The sequence below is a fragment of the Pipra filicauda genome, unplaced genomic scaffold, assembly GCF_003945595.2.
Source record: "Pipra filicauda isolate LSUMZ 115617 unplaced genomic scaffold, ASM394559v2 scaffold35_size7292922_pilon, whole genome shotgun sequence".
In the NCBI taxonomy this organism is placed as follows: Eukaryota; Metazoa; Chordata; class Aves; order Passeriformes; family Pipridae; genus Pipra; species Pipra filicauda.
In genome coordinates, this window is record NW_024104487.1 from 5,307,661 (window position 1) to 5,331,495 (window position 23,835).

A 23,835-nucleotide genomic window follows, 5' to 3' on the forward strand; every position below is an offset into this window, starting at 1 on the left:
ACAACACATAAAAGATTCATGTGATTATTCATATACAAAAAATGTATTAATTTTCTCTGGAATTTAATATGGCAGTAAAAATTTGTCAATCATACTTCCATATTGTTTCTGTGACTTATAAAACTATCTGCTTTGAAGAAGTTAGTTATTGTCCTTTTAGAAACTGTTTCTTTTCACTTTAATAATATATTCTGTCTATGGATTGGATATACAACTGGAACATAATTTGGATATCTCAAGGTCTAGTTCAGAATTGTAACTCAGATGGGTATAGAAAATTCTTGACTACTCTGAAAAATAACCAATTTGCAGTGCAGTTGCCTTCAAAATAAAATTAACAAAATCAATTGCAGAATGACGTTAGATTTTTTTTTTCCCAGGAATTCTTTTCATTCTTTTCCTCGAAGAAAATACTTTATGTTAGTTTTGAAAATCATTCCACCAAGGTGGAATTACTGTTCAAATATCCCTGCCTACCAGAGTATCTGAATACAGTATCTGACAACATTATTCTTTCTGCTTACAGTTATAGTGAGGAACCTGTACAAATATATTAAAAAACCCTTGCAGTGTTGTGCGCTTAGTATTTTCAAGACAGCTGTGTTTTTACACAGTACAAAGATGGCAGCAGAAAACAGTATGAAATCAACAATGATAAACATCAAGATTTCATTAGTGAGGACTCTGGGCTGGGCTTTCCCTTCCTGGTATCCTCAGCTTTGATGATGGTCTAGGTGAGGAGGTGCTGCTTTCTACTACTCTCTGTTCCTTCCTTGCTGTTTGAGTCAGTATTATCTGTGACTATCTGTCCATAGGCAAAATCCACCTCCCCACTGCCAACCTTTGGATATCTATGACAGACTATTACTGAGGATCATTAGTACTTGAAATAATATTTTGTTGGAAGTGTTTGACCAAAGTTTGAATTCAAGGCTTCTGAACCATGGTTCACAGTATGTACAGAAAAGCTCCACATATTCAGCTAACCAGGTTTGCTTAATTGACTGCTGTTAGATTAGAAGATAATTCTTAGAATGAATATTTGGTCTAATTGTTCGATCACATATAGTGCCTGTTCAGTCTGTCTCTCTTGCAGTGATAGGATATTACTCCTTTTTGTTTAAAATTTTTAAAAAAGAGAGAAAAAGAGGTAAATGAAATAGGAAAAAAGGAAACAAGACTTTAATCACAGCACTGAAATGGTCATTAAAAAAAGATTTTTCTTGAAACATCTTTCAAACAAATAAAATACAATAAAGTTAAATTTTGGCAGGGTTTCTTGAATTGCAGAGATGTTCTGTTGTTACACTGCAGCAGCACACAAAAGGTAAAATGTGTATCACTGGTAAAAGACATGTCCTCTCTGTATTCTTCAAAAATTGTTTCAGCATTTCAATTAATGTTTTGTTCCTAAGTTAAGCTAGATAAGGAGGCCCCATTTTCTTTTCATAAGCAGCAGTGCCTGTTTCTGATTGTCTTTTTTGATTAATTGCTTCTCTTTTCTTCTTCTCCATGAGCCCATCCTTTAAATACCCTTAGTGAGCATGCACATAAATCATGGGGAGTCCTGGATCAGGACAAGAACGCATTTTCAATTAGTTTCCACAGCTAATGGCTGCTATTAGTGGTGTCTACAGCAACTCGCCACGTCAAACATAGCACAATCTGTGAACTCAGAGGTATGGTTAGGCTGTGGAGGCACCACACTAAATACATAGATATCGTTGTATCTGTATTTTTCATATAGATAGGACAACAATATGAAGTGATTTTCTTGCAGACAAGTGTTTCCTTTCAGACTCTGTTCATAATGTCTGCTGCACAGGGCATTTGACAATTTTACGTTGTCTATTTATAAAAGCGGAGTTTGTCTGCTCTTGGCGATTTACTCTTATTGTACTCTTCAGCACTGTCCAAACAGATGCCTGAAATTCATGCACAAGTAATTTTCCAGTTCTTAAATAAAGTAGTGGAAAACACTAAGTACATGCAGGAGACTACAAGTAGAAATGTTAACAACAAATCAAAAGTAAGGTCATAGAAACGAGGTTTGAAACACAGTTTAGTGACATTTGATTGCACGATCTCAGTGCTGACACTGGCCATGATATTTTGAAACTCTGACAGCAGCATCTTTTAACATGTGGTCTCCTCCATTTCTTCTGAAATTAATTGCATCTCTTTGAACCATCATTTCTGAAAAGCTTGACATGACCTTTTCTTCCTAGACTGACAAGCCTCTAAGTTATGATGTTGTCAGAGTTGTGACCAGTAGATTTTACCTCTTTGTTTTGCAGATTATGAAGTGCCTTCACTGAACAGCTGCACAGAGCCAGACCCAAGCCAGGACTTTGCAAAAATGCATGAGTACATAAATCTCTGGGGCCACTGACTCAGTCAGCCAAACAGTCAGATCAATTATATGCCTCAGCCCTTGTAATGAGATTTTCAGTAGTATCAAGTAAATATTAACCCTTGGTGGCCTATTCTTGATAGGGTGATTTGTGCATGGTTTTGGTTGGGGTTTTTTTGGTTGGTTGGTTTTTTTGTTTTGGTTTGGTTTTTGTTGGGGTTTTGGTTTGGTTTGGTTTTGTTTATTTGGGATTTTGTTTTGGTTTTGTTTGTTTCTGGGTTTGGGTTTGTTTTTTTTTAATATCTGAGTACTTAGAACATCCTTTTTGTAGTTGTTAAGCTTCCATTGTAAACTCAGAGTAGTTACTGAATAGATTTTGTTCATATTGGAAAAACACATTTCAGTTTTTAAGCTCACTCTTTATCTGGTTGTGAAGCTAAGAAAATTCAGCTACTGCTGTGGTTTTTGATAGCAGGGATTTCATAGAATCCTTTTAGATCATATAACCATAAAAAATTAAAACAAATAAATCTTTTATCCAGAGGTCTTAGCTAGCCACTCTACAGATCCATTTGAAAAATGTCTAATGGTCATTTAATTCAGGAAGGTCATAAACCACTGACCTATTGCATCCCAGCACTACTTTTGATTTTTTTTCTGACTCAATGGTATTACAAAGGCACTGGGAAGTTTGCAACTGTATATATAAAAGTCTTGCATCAGAGCACTTACAGCAAGCGTTGGTTTCCATAGGACTGAGAATGGTGCCATATGATGTAGCTTTATATCAGATCTTTGACAAAAAGGAGAAAATTTTCCAAATCCAATTTAGGTGCAGAATGTGGCAAAAGCAGACATTTAAAGGAAAATTAAATATTTGAGCTTTTGATTACATATCACAGCTGTTTTCATGTTTGGCATCTGAACCTTGGACAAAAGTTGGCTTGTGTCCATCTCCATAAATTTCTAGTCATCTTGGGCAGTTTTCTCTGAATAAGGGTCATGAGTGCACATAAGGGAAGTGCAGAACCTTCTAGCCTGTAATATGCATATTTACTTACTTGATTTATACTACAACATGGTGTTTCTGATTTTAATTTCAGGATTAATTTCTGAATTTAAATTTCAGGAACATGCAATTTACATAAGTTTTAGGAGAGTTTTTGTCCTGATTTTTATTTTATAAACTGTGAGGTAGAGAGGAAGAAAGATATTTTGAGGATGCATGAAGCAGAATATTTTAGAAACACATATTTAAGATCTAAGCAGAAAATTGCAGATTTCCCCTGGCAAGCTTTCAAAATCTATGCTCATTATCCAGAGACTGTAATGAGTGAGGATATACCCACTTCTCAAGGAGTATAATGATATTTGCATTCAGAATGAAGCCATGTTGAAGTTATTCAGACTTGATTCCTGGTAATAGGTATCTGAAGTCTGGCAAAGTTACTCAGGACAGAGGCAAAACTCTTAAAGGTGATCAAAGCAAAGATGCTGCATGATGTGTTGAAGTGCTTTGAGATTTGACAGATTTTCAGTCCTATAGGATAGTTACATTGCAATTGTGTTCAGAATTCCCAAAATACAAAATTTGAAAAATGGAAAATTCTCAGTGGCCAAACTTTAACAAACAGAAGTAGAGGCCTGCAGAGCTGTCTCCACTCCTTGTCAGTGATGTCCTTTGTTCCTTTCCTGTAAGTGAAACATATTACTCTTAGCCTTATTTTCATGCAGAGTCATACTAGTGGGTGCAATGAATAGTTCAAGTCAGGAGATCAGTCTAGGAAAGGCTCACAAAGCTCTGTATGATAATCACTCATCAGCCAAGTACATCTCCTGGGTCAAAAGGGTATTGGAGAACAACCCTAATGCTCTTAGAAATGAGGTACAGGTGTAAAAAGAGACCATGCAGAAGGTTTTGTACAAGTTTGATGTCCATGTCTTCCTACTCCTGTTAGGGGTGATGGTTCTGCATTTCACTTCCATGTCTTCCTTTATGGACTTTAACAGTACAGTCTTCTCCCAAACTCTATCTTTTGGCTCTGATTTTTCTCTTATTTTCACACCTCTTCAGTGTTACTGAGGTCTTCTAGCACTGAATTAAGACTTAACCTGTGTATGTATTACTGTTACTGCTTTATAGATAAGAATACAGCACATAAATACACAGAAAACCATAATAAAACACTACAGATCACCAATAACTTACCATGTAATTAGATGATGCTCGGGAGAGTGGTGTCTTCGACATGAATTAAAGTGAATAAACAAACATGTATACCTCTGTGTAAGATAAATAACTTAAGGAATGAAGAGGAATCTTCATCTCCTGTCAACTGTTTTGTCGTCAGCTGATTATTACAGCTGCTGTTCAAACCAGAATGTTTCCTGCAAAGTTTACTTAGCCAACACCACCTTTTTTGTTCCTTTTAACATGCTTTGTATATATAGAGGTAACGATTAAAATTTATTTGTTTCAGTGATGCTTTGCATGAGTAAAAAGGGAATTTGTCTAGTTCTGTGAACTGTACCTGAATCCTCCTGTTATCATACCTTTCTTAGTTGTACAGTAAGGGTGAAAGAGCCAAAACCAACTCTGAAAATGTCACAAGCTGCCTCTTGTGAAAGCTGTTTACTCCTTTGCCACTGTTTGCTATAACTTGGGAATAGCTGGAATAGTCCACTGAGGAGGAGAATGTAGGGGTAAATACATAGAAAATTTGTAATGGTCAATTTAGTTTGCAAGTCCTGTCTCTCTGGTTCTGTGTAGCTTCTCTTCTGCCCTATTAGGCTTCATAAAATGTGAACAGATAATGAGAGATTTTGTCATACTCATATCTCTGTTTCATTTAGTTGGCCCAGTGTATCCTTGCCAGTAAAGAAAATTGAAGAGAAAGAACAGCTTCCTTTGTTCAAGTGAAATATTGACATGCCATTACCATTAGGATCCGTACTGGCAACAGCCTGCTTAAGACCTTACATATTTTAAGGTTTATCAACTAGGAAGGCAAGTGAGATTCTGATTTCATTATCATAAATAGACCACTAATTAGACATCCTTTGCCATCTCTAGCATCTGTGAAGATCAGACAGACACTATGGCCAGACTATCGTGTACCTGCAGTTCTCTTATTATGAATCACTGCTGTAATTCTCTCATATGATTACATCTCTTCATCTGTCATTTTAAAGATTAATTTCTTGACTATATTGGCTACTGTGAGTCACAGCACCTTGATACAGCTATACTTCAGGGCCATACAAAAGTCAGATTTCAAATAGACCATTTTAAACCATTCAGACAATGACTTACAAGTTTCCCTTGCCTTGTCCCTACACCCACCTCCAGCCCAGCATTTCTAAATATTCTGATTTGAAACTAATTTTTATGCCTTTTTTTCCCTATCACACCTCACACCCTAGCATTTCCATGGTAAGGAAACAAACCTAGCATCTCTGTATTCTGCAGACTATATGTAAAGTGAAAGGCTGACATATCATTACTAAACCTCAAATTTTGGGCATGTATCATAACATGTAATTGTCTGAAGTATGGGTGTACACAAATTCCCTCCTTAACGAAAAGTAAAACTAGGCAGTACTACAGCAGGTATTAGAAACATTTTAAAAGTGGATTCTTGATGTCACTGTTCAGAGGTACTACAGCTGGACTACAGTGCTGTGCAGGAATTGTGTTTTATGGTATTAGAGAGCAAACTATTTTCTACACAAGATCTGTCCTGTTTGCAGATGTCTTGTGGACTACCTGAATGAAAGATACTGTTGCTGGGGTGACCAGAGACCTGATAATCTCAGGCCTTCAGATAAATACCAATGCCAGCACAGAGAAGTGGTCAGTGTCTGTGGCTACAGACACTCCTCTGTGGCAAAGGAAATGTGTTTTTAGAAAACGCCTTCTTCCTTTTAATTATAGTTTTAAGTGTCAGCAGACCAAGTCTGAGTCTAAGTGCATCTGTTGAACATTATTACTTACTTTTTTCATTGAACTTGTGATCCTCAAGGCTCCCAGGGACTAATAGCATCAGCTACAGAGCCATGCACCTTTTTTACGTTACCTCCATCATCACCTGTCACGCTTCAGCTATTTCATTTCCAAATTCCTTTTGCAGAAATTAACAGCAGCTTACCTGCTGAGACAGTGGGTTTGTAGACTATCTATCTATCTATCTATCTAGGCTAAAAATAACACTTCTTTTCCCATATGATATTAATAATTTAATCACAGTAAAGACAAGTGCTCTACTTTGTGTTACTGGAATTTCACATTAATACAACAGAGAATAATTCTGAAAACACATTATTTCTGCAATTGTTTAAAACCATGTATTTCATCCAGTTTTGTAAAAATGACTAACAGAACCTCCTCAGTTACATAACTTACTCTAATTTTTATTTTTTTTTTTTTTTTTAAGTTTCAGTGATGTTTTACCATTATTCTGATAAGTAGCACTAAAACGTGTATGGGCTCAAATCCTAGATGACTCTCACAGTTACACTTGGTAATGCCAGGACAGACAAAATATAAATGCAGTAACAAAATATTAAAATGCTGCAAGCTTCAAAATATTTCTAATCCTCCTTTTAATTTTGGTCTAGATTAGGTTTGGGGAATACTCAAAACAAGAACGTTTGATAGTAAAAGTCTTCCTGCAAACATTCTTAAACGTTGTATGTATTAAGTGCAGTAACAGTGCCACCAAGTGACAATTTAGAGCAATTACGCTTTTTAGGTACTGGAAGTGTTTCAAACAAAAACATTAAAAATGGAGGCCAGAAAGCTGACTTCTGACCAAAGATTTTGTGTAAAACAGAAATAAGAAAAGCTATAAAGTCATATTAAAGATTCTTCAGAAGAATCTATTGAGTTCATGAGTTCCTGTAAATTCCTTTGTTATCTTTCTCCTTCATCCTTAATTTTTAGGTATATTCCTGCATCTACTCCTTCCTTTGATCTACTAAAAGACAGAAATTTGTAAAAATTTGGCTTTTGAAAATTTCTGAAACTGCCATGAAACTAGTTCCTCTTATTCCTATTGAATGACTAACAAAAATTGTCACGATCCTCAGTCTTTATCTAACTATGTCATAAAATCCCAATATTTGATTGGACTTTCTTTGCCAACTTTAGTGTCTTAAAAAGGTGTTCACAGTTTTATTCCTCTGGTATTTATAAACCAATCCACTTGCTGCCCAGTATTTATACAGAGCCTGTAGGCACCTATATTTTTCACTGACCACATTGCACTTTAGTGTAACACTCCACTTTGTGGAGATCTATCATGTTTCTTTTCAGCCCTTATTTTGGAAAGTGAAGCAAATAATTGCCATAAATCTGCTCTCTAGTAACTTATCTACTGTAGAGGATGTCCCTTGTGCTTGAAGATATTTGCTGTTTATCAGGTATTATACATTTATAAAATTCATCCTAGTGTGAACAGGTTTGCCTCTATGAGATAAATGTTCTTTTCTGTCCTTTGTAGCAAAAACTTTATAATATCATGTTAATAGAGTAATATAATGGAGTAGATGAAATGCCATGTTGGAGAGCGAAGATTTTGTTGACATTGAATTCAACTTATAAATTGGTGATTATATATATATATATGTGTGTATATATATATATAGGTTAACATCTTGTACATTTTGGTTTTGGTCTGCTGTGTGCTCCTGTGTTTCTGTAATCAGTAACTGCCATGTCTGATTCACCTGGCCTTTTCCAGCAGCCAGGAAAGCAGGAGGATAGTACTCAGCACAAAGGTTCTTGCAGCAGTTTCAGACTCAGTCATTACAGGGTTTGGGTTGCTCTACAGTACGTTATTCCGAAGATGCATTTGGGCCAAGTGTTTTGCAATTCATAAAACATTGGGACTCGCCTCCATTTTCAAGATTAATGACTCAAGTACAGCATAACCAGGGAGCAAGGCTGAGCAGTGCACTGAAAACAACCATGTAGAGCTGCTCTGTCGTTGCTCTTGTGTCATAAATCAGGGAAGGGAGAAGGAGATTGAGTTACAGCCAAGAACACACTTCCATTTAGTTTCAAGACTTACATACACTAGGAATGAAAGCCACTTTGTGAGCTAAATTCAGAGCTACTCTAATGGCTCCATTTTCCAGATTAGCTCATGACCCGGGGAAAAAAAAAAAGGATGTGTTAAACATAAGAATAAATCTAAACTTGCTCTGCATTTGAAATATATGTTTGTTTTGCTGATCCAGTGCTAGTGCTGGAATAGATGGGAGGAGCAGCCTCAAGAAAGCTGTGTTACTGCTGGCTCTTTTTTCTAGAAATTTCTTCTTATAATCCTGACATTCTCTTTTGTCGTTAATTTATCAGACAAATTAAATTACAAGATAAATTGCAGCAGCTAATACGGCACATAAAAAAAAGACGGAATAAGAGCAGTAAAAGTTGTAATGAACCTTTCACTTGACATGTCCCTCACATACTTTGAGGAGCTTTTGTAGGTTGACAGGATGACAGCAGGTTGAACAGTGTACTCATTGGTTTTAGTTAAATGTAGTATCGTTCATTTACACCTAAAAATAAGTTACCAGCAGCATTTTCCAGGACTGGCTACAGAGCACACAATATTGCTGTTGCTTTATAACAGGTATAAAGCAAGGTTGGCTTCATTTACTGCAAACTGCCCTTTGTACAGCTAAATCTCACAAAACATAAACTAGTGCAGTGAAAGGCAGATTGCCAGCCTTTCTGTGTATTTCTAGAACAGTTTCCAATAACAACAAAGGCCAGTACTTTGATACTGAAAGTTCTGAGAGATGAAAACCCTCATCCTGTGCTGCCCTCCCTGAAGCACTGGAAGTTGCACAGCTGCCCAGAGAGGCAGGTCAACTCACTGCTCTGACCAAATATTACCTTCATCAAAAGGAAATAATTTTGCAAATTCTTCATCAAGGAATTTTGTTCTATATTTTCAATTATGTAATGAGGAATATGATTCTAATTATTAGAATAAAATGTGTACACAATACCCAAAACACAGAAATGGTTTCTACTTGCCTCATTAACTCACTGTAAACCTTTCCTTCTTTATTTCCTTCCCTTAACAATTTAGATGTAATGTATGCCCATATTATTTAGAACTTGAAATTCCATAAGATCAAAAATTGGCGTTATTCAAAAATCAATAAAGAGTAAGTTTTAGTACACTTTTACACCTTTTCTTAAAAAAAGTTTATTCTTAAATTTAAATTCCAAGTTTTGGTTTGGAGTAAAATTTAACATTATATTTTAGACAGCCTTGACTTGTTGGTGGGAAGTTTGGAGGGGTAAGGTATGTCTTTTTAAGCCTTACTTAAAAAAAAGTAATATGGCATACCAGGATCATTGCCAACACTGTTATTGATTTTGCCCCTTTTTCCTGAGGTAAAGATGGCAGTGCTAAATGAGACTGTAGAGCAAGATGATATAATTTCAGAAATGCAGAAAGTTTACAGGAGACTAAAAAAAAAACTGGTCTGCTGATCAAAACATTTTGCGGAACTGTTGATAAAGAGCAAAAATAAATCATGTATTGACTGTATTTTTCATATGGTAACATGTAAGTAGTTTAATGTGAGAAACATTTTTTTTTCCCAACAATGTGTTATGGTCCACAGCATAGGATCTTTACATTCCAAAATATATTTTACATTTCACAGATAAATACTACCTTTGAAGAACTACTTAATAGGCCATTTGGTACCATGTTGTGCAGTTATTTACCAACATTCAAACAGATTTAATTAACGATGTCTTTTGTCTAGAAAAATCAGTTAGCAGAGAAATATATCAGATTAATGCAGCATCAGCTCTTTCATTAGCCAGGATTCCATTTTCTTCCGATAACCTCTTCTGTCCTTTACCATTATTTTTATCTTACACTCATCTTTTAATAAGTTATCCTTGAAATTTTTACTTGAAAATTTCTACTGTATTGAAACCAGAATAAAAGGCCAGGTAGCCACACAAATAATATTTTTCTCTTTCTTAAGATAAATTCTTAGGTTTCTTACAATTATAACATTTTAATAGTCCAGTCACAATATACTGAACCGTCAGATATTTTATGAAAAAGTTAAACCATCAGCCTTCCAATTTCACACAGGAAACTGCTATTAAAAGTATTGTAGAAAAAGTTAATAATAAAGAAAGCTATACAATTCCATAAAAAACATAATTTGAGTGTAGATTTTTAAGTCTCCCTTCTTCTAGTCCTCATAGAAAACAATTTCTTTGTATGTGTACTCTTATGTGTGGTGATGATGTCCCTGTTTGATTCACATAACTACCTTCATATAGATTTTGCTAAGAAAATTGAAATTCATTGCTGCGTAAGGAAGTCTCTTACCCTGCATAATACTGCTGTTTTCCAGCATGACTAGTCACATGCAAGAGGCTGAAATTCATAGTGCAGTGTTATTTGTTAGATGAGGGATATTTGTAAAAATATATAAATCAGGCTTCATTTAAATATAGGCATCGTTTTGCATCTCCAAGAAGCTGCAGCGTAACAAGTATAATACTCCATATTTCTCTACATTTTGTGAATTTCTTCTTTCACAGGATGGAGTTTCAGCATGGGATCTGCCTACCAGTTCCACAGCTGGCGAGTATTTGTGATTGTCTGTGCACTGCCCTGTGTTTCTTCTGTGGTAGCCTTGACCTTTATGCCGGAAAGCCCACGGTTCCTGCTGGAGGTATGACTTTCCAAAAGGCTTTTAGATTCCAGTCAAAATAACAGGCATTTAGATTGTTCAGAAACTACAGTGGGTATCTTAATTTGTACGTATGTTGCACTTACATTTTGGTCTAACATTTAGGTTGGAAAACATGATGAAGCTTGGATGATACTCAAGCAAATTCATGACACAAACATGCGTGCTCGTGGTCAGCCTGAGAAAGTCTTCACAGTGAGTATTGCTTTTAAAGCTAATTACCTAACACGTCAGCAAGCCTTCTGACTGTCAAAGTGGAAGGCTTAAGCAATCACTATTAACACTCTGCATGGCAAAGCCAATTATTTGCATTCTAGATACCTAAATAAAAGATATTGTGAATTCCTACAGAAATTATTGTATATACAATAGATGTTAAGGTATCAGCCTTTGGCCAGCATGTTCTCGGGTATATGAACCCACAGTGTGATAATTTTATCTGGTGTAGCAAGATTCCATCTGTGTTTCATTTATTTATCAAGTTTACTTTGCCCTTAGTAATAATAGTTGGCACATAGGAGTCTGAATTAGTTAGCTATTGTGCCTTAAAAGCTTTGGATTTTTTTTCTCTTTTTATCAAGTAAAACAATATTTTTTAAAAATGCATTTTCTCTTCTGTGACATAGTAATTTCAGATATTTAGTATTCTTAAAGTATCTTGGAAGCTCAGTTGCATCTTTTTAAGATCTAATGATGAGGCCCTTTTTAAAGTACTGATCTGTTTCAATTGGAGGAGAAACTGGCAATTAAGAAGTGGCACTTTTTATGGCATCTTTATGAAGACTATACACAACGATCCTGTCTTCTTGGATACAGTAGGACCAAACAGCACCTCCTTGCTTTGAAATCCAGTCTGCCTTTCCAGCTCATGCTGTGCTGTGGCAGTACAAGCACTCAGCTCCCTCTTGGAGCCATGTGTGGGATGCTTTTCCTCTACCAGAGGCTTTCTTCTTATTATAATGCACATATAACTCAATTAAGAAATCCCCTTAAAGCTTCTGCATTTGCAGGCAGTCTTGAGGAATGACCCTCTGACTCTATAACTTCATAACTTTATTCCATTGAGACTTGCAGTTTGTTGTCTTGGATGCAGTTTCCATTGCTTCCATTTAAATCTTTCCACAAAGAAGCTCAAGAATTCCTATATTTAGCTTGAAAGAAGGCTGGCTAGCACTTACCATGTTTAATCCACCTTTACTGGTACACCAGTGACCTACCACTAATCCCATCTAGCTTAATATTTTATTTTCTGATTTAATTTGTGAGTGAAGGGATTTGCCTAACACCATACAGGTACGGTGTAATTTCACAATTGGCTCTTGGTGATCTGAGCTGCTTTCAGACAGAATATGCCTGCTACTAGTAGCTCTGGGAGTTTTTTTCTACTCTCGTTGGTATTCATTGGCTGATTGCACAGTTAGCCATAGCACAGATCCCGTGCCCCTTCAGTGCTAGCTTAGGCACAAGGAAAAAGACAGAAATGTGCTGGGAGAAAATGTGGGAGGAAGGATAAGCCTCTCACGTCACTTTGATGTAATTGTAATCACATCCTAAAGCAGCTGTGGAGATGAAAACAAACCACATGCCTGTTGTATCCAGTTCTTGTGATCTAATAAGTCTTTCTACAATTGTTAAAATGTGAGACTCAACCACTTTATTTATAGTTAGTTTTGTTAATTGGTCAGCCATTAATTTTGCCAGTTTCTGTCTTGAATATTAGGAAAACTCAATTCCAGATATCAAAGAGTTGAAAGATTAGAAATACTGTACTGTATGTCAAGGTTAGACATATATAGAATTCCCTATTTTTAGCTTGCATTAGTATGATTAGAAAATGCATCATTCTCTTCTTATTGTACAACATCAGCACTTCATTTTGTAAAACACAGAAAGCAAAGAACTTGTACATAATTTGTTTGGCACATCCTTTTAGTATCTTCCTTTTATTTTTTTTAAATTAGTCCTAGATATTGTGACATTTTGTCTCAGTAATTTATTCACATACCTCTCCCAAACCCCTTTGCTTATTCAATACCATTCAATGACTTAGGCTCTACAATTTTCCTCCACTTCATATTACTAGTTACAACAGACATGCTTTGATAGTATGTTTTCTAATTCTACAGATGATATAACTTTTCCTTAACTACTCCTATGCTTTAAGTGTGATTTCCTTTTATATGTTATCCTGTATTATATTGACTTAATCTTTTTCTAGAAGCTTTTTCTCACAAGTCATGTTTATTCTTGTTACTCACATTATCGAAGGGATTATCTTCAAGCCTTCAAAAAAAGAAGTCATCCACTGATAAACAGTTACTTTTAGAATTAAAAACCCCAAAATGGAATTCTGGTTACTGAATTGATGGAGTTGATGGCACTTCATACTTTTGAGAATCTCTCCTGAAAGCAGTGATAGTAACAGAGCTGGTAATAAATTAATAGTATCTTCTATCATGGCACCACCCAAGTTAAATGTTTATGTATGTGCTTAATTAACTTCCTGGGCTCTTAAAATACATATTCATTAGATGTCTTGGTTTAAATAATAATAATAAAAAAATTGTATCCTTAAAACCAAAATTTTCTCCACTCTTTCATTGTCATGTGTTAATTATTTTTTTCCGTGCAAATATTTTCCCATGAAGCAAGTCTTGATTTTGTAAAATTTAAAATATCGCATGTTTCTAGTAATTGCTTTTAAACAAAAGTGTTATTTTCATTAAAATAGGTATTCTTTTTTTTTTTTCTTTCATTCTTCATATACTGGCAGCTGAACTTGCATGGTCCAGATGGAATATTTTCCTGATTCAATAAGACTTTTCATATGTTAAAGAACCATCAAGGCCTGGGAACTTTTGTGCCCAGTCACATACAGTGGTCCTAAGATATAAATAGTCCCCCAGCCTCCATGTCTCCAAATGAGTCAGGTGCCCAGTGTGGGGAAAAGGCTGCTCCTGAGCCTACAGGAGTGGTACTGGTTTACAAAGTGTAATACAAAAGGCATGCCCTTTCTGCTCAGAGGTGTAGTATGTAAGGATTTCTGCATGTAGGAGATCTCAGATAATCTTTGAGGACTCAAGTCAGTCTTTTGTATAACACATTTCATAAAAGCAGTTAAGAAAAGCTTAAAATCAATGGAATAATGTGAACAGCATTATTGGAAGAGTCATGACAAGAAGGTTACAGGCTTTGGATAAAGTCATGATCTGGCAAGACAGTGAGCTGTAGTACTTCAGAAATGAGAGTGGTTATAGCTAAAACTGTTTAGTGGGCTTTTCTTTTTTCTTGTTCATGGGATGAGGCTGCTGGTGCATCTGTAAAAGCAATGGGCTCAAAACTAGAACTTCACCATCAATAGCGCTATTACCCAACGTCCTGTAATCCACTATGATACACTTGGAGGTTGAGAGGGGGGGCGTCCTCATTCTGTTAAGAAGAAACACAAGTTATGGCTACTTTCAGAAACTGCAACCAAACACTGAACAGTCAGTCTCTTGGTCTCTCCTTCCTTCTATGTCAGTCCCTTTCCCCATTTTATTGATTTTCTTTCCAATCTCTATTTGCCTTCTTTGAAAATAAACTGTGGACGAATACACCACCTTTTGTGATACCACTATTAAGCTGGGACCAGAGCAGAAGCCAAAACCAGAACCATACAATGCTATAAGTTTGTCAGGTCCTGTGTCTGGAAAGGCCATGTAACACATTCTTGTTCTGCTACCCAAGGGACTGCAAGCGAAAATTAGCGTCATAGGCAACATCACATTCTCTGTCACTGGTGATTCTGTATTTTTCTCTGATGTCTGTTTATCTTATTTCACTTTTGATGAAGTAGATGGTTGTTCAGAACAGCAATACCATGGTGGTTCCAGATCATTTCATCTCACTTTTTCGCTCTTCATGAAGTTCTCTGGTTAACACTACACAAAATAAAAACAAAATAAAGGGGTTTTTCAACAATTAATTCATGACATTTTGAATACTTCTCTTTTCATTGCTCTCTCTTTAATCAATAGACTTGCAGCAACATTGTGATAGCAAGTCAGAAACAATTTGATAGCAAACTCTGAACATGCTTAACTATTTGATGGTTTAAATCATGTTTTAAACTTTGTGCCATTAGGGGAATATACAACACTCTAGAAGAATCTGACAGCAATAGCTTATTGTAGCCAGTGGAAATTTATTTCCTGCATCCTTTGAAAGCAGAGTTTTTTTGGTACAGTTGCATCCATAATGACCTTTGTCATTACAGTGTGCTACTATTCCTTTACACATTTAAAGCATTTCTAGTGTAGACACAAGTTTAATATCTGCTCATTTTTAGTAGATGGGATTTAATAAACCCTGCCAATACTCCTCTATAGGCAGCTAATGATTCAAGAAAATGCAAATATTTGTGTTCTGTTTTTATTTCTAGGTTACCAGAATCAAAACACCAAAGCAGATAGATGAGCTCATAGAAATAGAGAGTGATACTGGAACTTGGTACAGGAGGTGTTTTGTAAGAATCCGCACAGAGCTGTATGGTGTAAGTATCAACATCTCTGTTCACTCTGTAATTACCTTTTTTCTTTTTGATTAGCTTTCTGAAGTGGAAAGGATTCACTGAGCTCATGCTGTTGATACCTGCAATGCAACTGAGACATTCAGGAACCAGTGTAAAGTTTTGGTTTCCTGACCCAGAAAAGATGCAGGTGAATCACAGAGGTTGGTCTCAGCTTCTGAAAATGAAAACACTGCCTTGGTCCTTACACAAGTGATAGCTCATAATTACGTAGTCATATGCACAAGCACCCCAAAATAAATATGTAGTGGGAATGCATATCAATATATACCTATGGAAATAGGTTACAAATGCTGAGACGAAAAATTATCGAGAAGAACTTGTGACAGCCACATTATTTAGAAGTGGTAAATTCATGAATAAATTTTGTAAATGTATGTCAATAAAACCTTTATAAGAAGGCATTGTATCTGCATGAATTTTGTAGGCATGTCAAATGTTTTACCAGAAGCTATGGTATCATATATATATATCTAACATATCAAAACTATGTTAGAGATATTTCAGACTTTAATACAAACTTGTGGGACTGTACTCCTTATACTTTTGTTACTTTTTTTTGTAAAACCAAAATTACATTGTATCTTTGAATCTTATAATGAAAATTGAAAAATTAGCCTCATTGATTAATTTGAAAAAAAATGCAAAACTGATTTTTCACAGCTGTTAAAAATCTGACATCTTAAAGCTCTTCAGAACTACGATGACGTGTTGCAAACTAAGGTTTGTCACAAAATTATTTTGCTATGAAAAGTCACATTTTCCCCATGGAAAAAAAAAATTGAGCAAGTTTTTATAGTTGTTGACCAAAAATGGAGTAGTTGGAGACTGAAATATTATGTGCTGAACCAGCTTTAAAGGAGTTGCAGCTTCATTGTCTCACATTCTTGTTATCTCACTAGACTAGACCCTCAGTCAGAGCACTTTCCTTTTTGCATGAGGCATATTGGGACCTCTTAGAACAGTCTGTCTGTTCTCTTTTTTTAAAGGAGATCATCTTGAGATGAGAGAGAGAGAAATGAGAACACCATTTTCAGTCAGCTCTGCTACAGTGTCTCTGATTTGGGGGTAGTCCCACATTTTCCTCATATAGTTCAGGTGTCAGCTTCTAGCCGTGGTAGGTTATGATAGATCAAACTCTGGTTGTATCACTGTTGAATCATGGAACATATTTTGCCTAAATTTAAAGTACTGTAATACTGGGAAGTGAGAAGAAAACCTTTCTGAGAAGATAATTTTTTTATTTGAGATAGTGAAATGAAGCTGTCTAACTTTAAGAAAGTTTGAGGTGATCACAGCAGGGTGAATTAATGGGCGCAGTCCACACTGGTTACAACAAAATTGAAATGAACCTGCAACATGTGCTTGCAGCTGAGAAAGTGAGTCATATCCTGGGCTGCATCAAAAAAAGTGTGGCCAAAGATCTGATCTGCTCTCTCTCATGCCCCAAAGAGGCAAGCAAATCAGGGAAAAAAAAACTTCTATCATTTAAGAAAATTGTTCAGAAATATGTAAATAAATGTGTTTCCTAATGATTTGCAGATTTGGTTGACGTTTATGAGATGCTTCAACTACCCAGTGAAGGATAATACGATCAAACTTACGGCTGTATGGTTCACCCTGTCTTTTGGGTAAGAGCGGTTGAGATTAAACCATTTTTTATACTCTTGACAGACAGAAGAGTCATCTGCATATAAATTTCTGTCACTATGATTATCTGTTTTATTCAGAATCTTTCCACAAAATATTATATTTGTCAGTTAGTCTATTCTTCGTTGCAAGCCTGGCTCATAAGAAATGTCTGCTTCAGAAAACTGGAATCTTCTACTGTGATTTCTGAAGGAGTGAGATTGGTGCCTGATGTTTTTCTGTTTTTCACAGCTACTATGGCTTATCTGTCTGGTTTCCTGATGTCATTAAACATCTGCAGTCAGATGAGTATGCATCCCGAGTGAAACATTTCCGCAATGAGGAGGTTTCACACTTTGTCTTCAACTTCACACTGGAAAATCAGATTCACAGCAATGGAGAATACATCAATGACAGGTTTAGAGATTTCCTTATATCCTGGCTTAAGTGGAATAAACAGATACATATTTTAAAGCACATCCTAATCATATTTTTTTTCCCTTTAGGCTTTAGGTAATGATACAATGTTTTTGTTGCTTTTTAGTGACAATATATTTCTGTTCTTGATTTCTTATGGTTCATGAGCATGGGGAGAAACAGACTTTTACATGGTTCCTGTGTGAGGATCCACCATGCAAACCCAGCTTCCTTGTCATGCTGAAAAACAGACCAAAAAGCCTAAGTCAATGGTGTTTCCTTTCACAGTGGGATTCAAAGGTTTTCAGATCCAACACATGCAACATATTGTAGAGGTTTGCGGAAGGATGTACTTTCATCTCTGTTGCTGGTTCTTTTTTTGTATTGATGAAAGACACTTCTGTGAAAATGCTGAACATTGAGAGGCTAGGATCTTATCACAGAAAAATGAAAGCTAAACATTACTGTAAACCAATAAAAAGCATGAACAGCTCCGAAATGGGAAACAACACTCTGGCAGTGCCTTTTGTGATTTTTTTAGCTGAAGCCAGATATATTAAGGCTTTATCTAGGCTTGACAGATAACTAGATAACTTGGGGGAAAATTAAACACAGCTGTTTTAGGTATCTGGTTTCTATTAGGAAATATACAGAACAACCATGTGAATGGTCTCCTGGAAGTCATGGTGATAAGTAATTATTATTTCCATAGGAAAATCTATATCTAAGTGAATAAAATTAATGATTTTTTAATACTTTTTATTATTATAATTTTTTATAAGAACTTGCGTTTTGACAGAGTTAAAGGTTTATGCATTGCAGAAAAAAATAAGTTATTTAATTGATCAATTTAAACAGAATATTCTTGTAAAATGCTAAATTTAACATTAATCTATGCTAAATCACTAGTTTACTCTTCCAAATGTGCAATTTTAATATGCTTCTGACAGTTATTTGAGATTCACAAACCATTTTCCAAGAAGTATGAACTCATTTCATACCCTTCCTTCCCATATGTTTCAGTACTCTACTCACCCTCATTCTCAGCATTCTCTTCATGTTCTTCCTTAACTAGAAAATCCATCAATACTTGACTTTTTACTACATTACATTCCTGTTGGGTTTTAATTAAAATCATAGCGACACAAATTTTAATGTAGTCACATGTTTCCTGTCCAAGGGTAAAAAGTGCATTAGAAGAACATGTAGTCTGTCATTTCTGTTCCAACTGACTAATCTAATCACTGATGTTTTTTGTTCTCCTCTGAAATTAGGCTGCAGATTTGAATGGAAAGAGCTATATGAAAAATGATAATGAGTTGACACTGAACTCTAGCCTAATTTTAATCAGTCTGTCAAAATGAGAAATGATATAGTAACTAAATCTAATGGACTGAAAACACCATTATTCTGACCAATGCAAAAAAGAAAATTCATTAGTTAGTAAGTTGCTTACTGTAATAAACACTATTAGCTTTTCCCTCCTTTCTCATAAAGATGTGATTTCAACAACTTTATTTGTGAGAGTTTAATTCCCACTACTTTGTAGGTAGCATATATTTTTTTTTGTTGCTTTTCCTACTATTACTCTTGTAATAATACAAATACTTAGGTAATCACACCAGGTCTAATTAGAGCAGAGACAGGTCTGTCTTGGGAAGACTTTGGGAAGACAGATCTTCCTGCCGTATAGCAATTAAAGCTCTGCTTTCCAAACCATTGCCACTTTGCGTGAAGTCTGCCACCAAAACTGCCCCTTTTCCACACCTTCATGTGAAATAAAAGACATCTCAAAAATAATGATGTTCTTCTACATCTCGTTGTTGTTGTTGTTAGCACGATTTGTTTTTTACTAAGGAAGTCTTACAGCATTGTTTTAGTGTAATGACATATAGGTAGAAAGTTACTGTAATATATTTTGTGATTGATTTTTTCTATTAATATCTCAATTGATGGTCATAATCAAAGACCTATGTGTTAAATGAAAGTCAGTAGGAAGGAGGATATTCAGAAAAAAAGAAAGTCACCAACAAATCATTCACACCTGTTTTATGTGCATAGTAATTGTAATTGCATCCCCAGGCACAGGAGTAATGAAGACATACTTACAGTTAGATATCTAGTTGTATAACTGGCAATGTAATTTTTAATTCATGTTTTATTTTAACCATTTTGCAAAAACATTTTTTAAAATTTAGACCAGTATGTTTTGCATTTGAGCTTAACATGGTAACCAGTGTGTTCATCTGGAGAAATAAACATTTTCTGAAAAATTCTTTATTTTCAGCTTGTTGGTATTAGCAGGTGCTTGTTTATTCCAAGGGACTGAGTTTCTGAAGCATTTCCTAATTTCCAGCTGTAATGTCAAATTGAAAGCAATGATGATTTTACAAGGCTGTTCCATGAACGTCATGACATCAGTTTCTGTTGATGATTAGGGACAAGTAAGAATAGAAATACTATCAAAGAAATTATATTACCAGTTAGGGCCAGTAACTATGTAGAACAATTTGTCTTACTAATTCTTTTTCTAAACAATAGTATTCTAGAATGAGCTAATCATTAATAACATCTGCAAAATGCATCTAAGGAATCATTTTTACTGGGGTTGAGATTTTTTAGAACTAAATAGCTGCATCACCTTGATCTGTTGCTCCTTCTAAACTATGAAGGTAGACTGACAAGAATTACTTGTATTGGGCAGGTTTATTATGATGAAGTTTAAATCGGTAACATTTGAAGATTCACTTTTTAAGAACTGTGTGTTTGAAGACATTACTTCACTGAACACATACTTCAGGAACTGTACTTTTGTGAATACCACCTTCTACAACACAGGTATTATGAGAAAAATCCCTGAATGCCCATTGCTCAACTGCATGTTCTTTTCTTACATTTATGATTTCTGGATTTCTAAGAAGGCATACAAGTCCTCTTGTAGGGAATAAAAATCTATAAAAAACAAGAGACCTTCATAGTGTTATGACAGAGAAGTTAGAGGATCACACTACAAAAGAGATACCACAAACCTAATATTAACTCAGATAATAAACATCTCTTTGATTTCAACCATCTCTAAAGAGATTCAGTCTGGAGAGAAAAAAGCATATTTACTGCTTTACTGGTAGCTGGTAGGACTGGTGAAATACTTTGTTTATTGTGCTTGCTGTGGCAGGGGAGTCTGAGCTCAGGATTCAAACTCCCTAATCTGTAATTATTCCTACTCTCCTAAGTATTGTAAATGTGAATCCGTATCTTCATATGTGGAAACAGAAGACTCTTTTTTTCCAGTTAAATAAAATATAACTGAAAGAGAACAGGGCCAACTAAGCTTGCTGGAAACATGGGGCACTTCTTGCTGCTTTCCTGACTCTGCAGCAACCATAATAATTATAATAATACAGTTAGGTTTCAGAGCAAACAATGCCCAGATTTCTTTGTGTGGAAGGAAGGTATTCTTAATTGAGGTTTATAAGGCTAACAGGAGGAACAAAAAGTGGAAGTATAGGGAGAGATCTCTGAAATGGTATTGGCAGAAGATTGCCCTACATATAGTAACTCATCTATGGGCAAACTTAAGAGCATTAGGCCTTCTCAGAAATGAAAATCAGTTTGAACTAAATTCTGTAGGAGTATTTCACTTAAAGGAAGTCAAACTATACTGAGCACAATCGGCAGTCTCATCTAAAAGGTTGTTTGATGTGGAAAGAGAAGGTCTGCTACTGAGCAAGACTGACTCTTAGAAATTTGCAGATACCAGTGCTTTTTATGCAAGACCAGCTGGTGCTGAAAGACCTTAACTAAATACAGTCCAAACAGGGCAAAAATACAATATAAGCCCCTAATTCCAGGCTTTAGTTGCTCTTTTCCATGAGCTTTGCAAATCTTTCTAGTAAGACAAAAAGCTATCAAAATTAACAGCAGTAACTAGTCCCCTTTTACATAGCAGTAAAAGCTCCAAGCTGTCATTAAAGTTGCTTGAACTCGAAATGTTTTTAATCAAAAGCTGCACATGGAATTGGCTGCTAGCTGAAATGTTTCTTTTTCTTCTTTCCACAGATCTCGAGCAGTATAAATTTGTTGACAGTGAATTGATAAATTGCACATTTTTTCACGTCAGGACAGGATGCCAGATTTCTTTTGATGATGACTACAGTGCCTACTGGATCTACTTTGTTAATTTCCTGGGAACTTTGGCAGTGTTACCAGGGAATATTGTGTCTGCTCTCCTGATGGATAGAATAGGACGGTTAACGATGTTAGGTAGGGGCTTCACTTTGAAATAGGGAAGAAGACCAAAATAACCTGTTCTCTTTTCGGGGAATTTGGCTCAGAGAAATGTAAAACATTCCTTCTGCAGATATTTCATTTATGTGGCATCATAACTGCTGTTTTTAAAAGCCTCCAGTTTAGAAACACTAGAAAAAAGGGTTCTGTGGCCATCTCTGCTATGTCACATTATCAGTCATTGCTCTTCCACACCGATATTACGAGACCATTACTTAGAATGGTCTCATTTAGAATAAGATTTTGGAGAGTGATGACCATTGGGTTTATCTTTGCTCCAGCTGAAAGGAAAGCAAGATGTGCATATGTGACAGTCAGCTAGTGGAGCATATCCTTGGAAGTGTCAGTAGTTCTTTGTTATCTATTTTGCAAAGGAACACAGTTGAAAGATATCTCCAGTGGATTGTCTGCAGTGAGAAATCTGTTTTCAATTTACTTAAATAACTATGTGATAGTTTATTGTCTTCACTTTCCAAGAGACTATCTCTATATAAATACAATTCCCAGTCAGTGTTTTTACTGCTATAATATATGAACAAGCTTCATGTAATTGCAAAGATGATGAACGAAGAAGAATGGGGACCTTCCCCAAGCAGCTTGCTTTGGGAGTTCATAGAGGGTTCCAGCTTAATGCTTTATGACATATCCTAATTTTTGAGGAGTTACATTTTGTTTTATGAGCTCGTTCAGCATTTGTCTTCCTGACTGGTCTTACCAGCAGAGAAAGTCTTTTTAGTTTTTAACTCAAATGTTTGCATCACTTATTTAGCTACACTGTGTGTATAGAAACATTAGACAACACAAAGATTATTCTTTAAAAATATCTCCACTTCATATTTGTCTCACCTGCCTTGTACCTAGGTGGTTCCATGGTCCTTTCTGGCATCAGCTGTTTTTTCCTGTGGTTTGGGACCAGTGAATCCATGATGATAGGTATGCTGTGCCTCTACAACGGCCTCACCATCTCAGCGTGGAACTCTCTAGACGTCATTACTGTGGAGCTGTATCCTACAGACAGAAGGTATGTGCAGATACATATCCACTAATCTCACTGACACTATCTCTATGTACCAGCAGAAATGGGAAATAGAAATGATTACATATGAGCTTTACTCATGATGTTTTGGGTGGACCAAATAAATAATTTTTCTTATGAAAAACAAGTGGGGAAAATGACATTTTTTGAGCTGTTTGGTATGTATTTTGCATCAAATATCACCTAATCAGAAAAATACCACAAATGTAGTTTTACATGAAAAAAGAAGGTCTAACTGCTACTCTCACTTAAAACAAAGCTAATGAGTAGTATTTCTGAAAAAGATAATGGAGTATTTCTGGGTTTCCCCTAGTTCAACTGGCTATGAAGGCAGTAATTGGTCCAAACCAGCAATATAACTGCATTTGTCTGTTGACTCTGAAATGGTGTGACACATAAATAAAAATCACTGACTGAACCATCCTAATCTGCTAATCAGTCTGCTATGAATTTGTATGCAGGGCTGCTAGAAGTGTACATACTCAGCATTAAGTGGGCACAAAATTGTCTTGAACACTGCTTTTGACTCTTCAGGGCTTTCAGAGGAAGTTTCAGGACAATGTTCATGTCCTGAAAGCACTGCTGCTAGATGACATGGGTTGTTTGGGTTTTTTTTTCAGATACAGGGTCCTTTTAATCTTGATTTTATGTCACTTAATGGACCGAAGGAAGAAGTGTTGAGTCATATTCTGTTGTATGAGAATATAAAAATGTAAAAGCTGCATTATCTTGAATAGACTGAGATATTTCTCCTCTCTCAACTCCTTGAAAAAATTTAATGGAAAATTGCCCAGATTCCTG

General features: G+C 35.7%; 1 protein-coding gene across 1 annotated transcript in view; it reads left to right on the forward strand.

Moving 5' to 3' along the window:
* The window catches only part of SV2C (synaptic vesicle glycoprotein 2C), a 114,208-nt gene that overhangs the window by 72,314 nt on the left and 18,059 nt on the right, over positions 1–23,835 (forward strand). The window contains exons 5-12 of the mRNA XM_027709971.2: positions 10,944–11,077; positions 11,201–11,290; positions 15,519–15,629; positions 17,208–17,296; positions 17,547–17,711; positions 20,416–20,549; positions 21,771–21,974; positions 22,860–23,019. Coding sequence (XP_027565772.1) covers positions 10,944–11,077; positions 11,201–11,290; positions 15,519–15,629; positions 17,208–17,296; positions 17,547–17,711; positions 20,416–20,549; positions 21,771–21,974; positions 22,860–23,019 — 1,087 coding nt within the window. The remainder of the gene's footprint in view (positions 1–10,943; positions 11,078–11,200; positions 11,291–15,518; positions 15,630–17,207; positions 17,297–17,546; positions 17,712–20,415; positions 20,550–21,770; positions 21,975–22,859; positions 23,020–23,835) is intronic.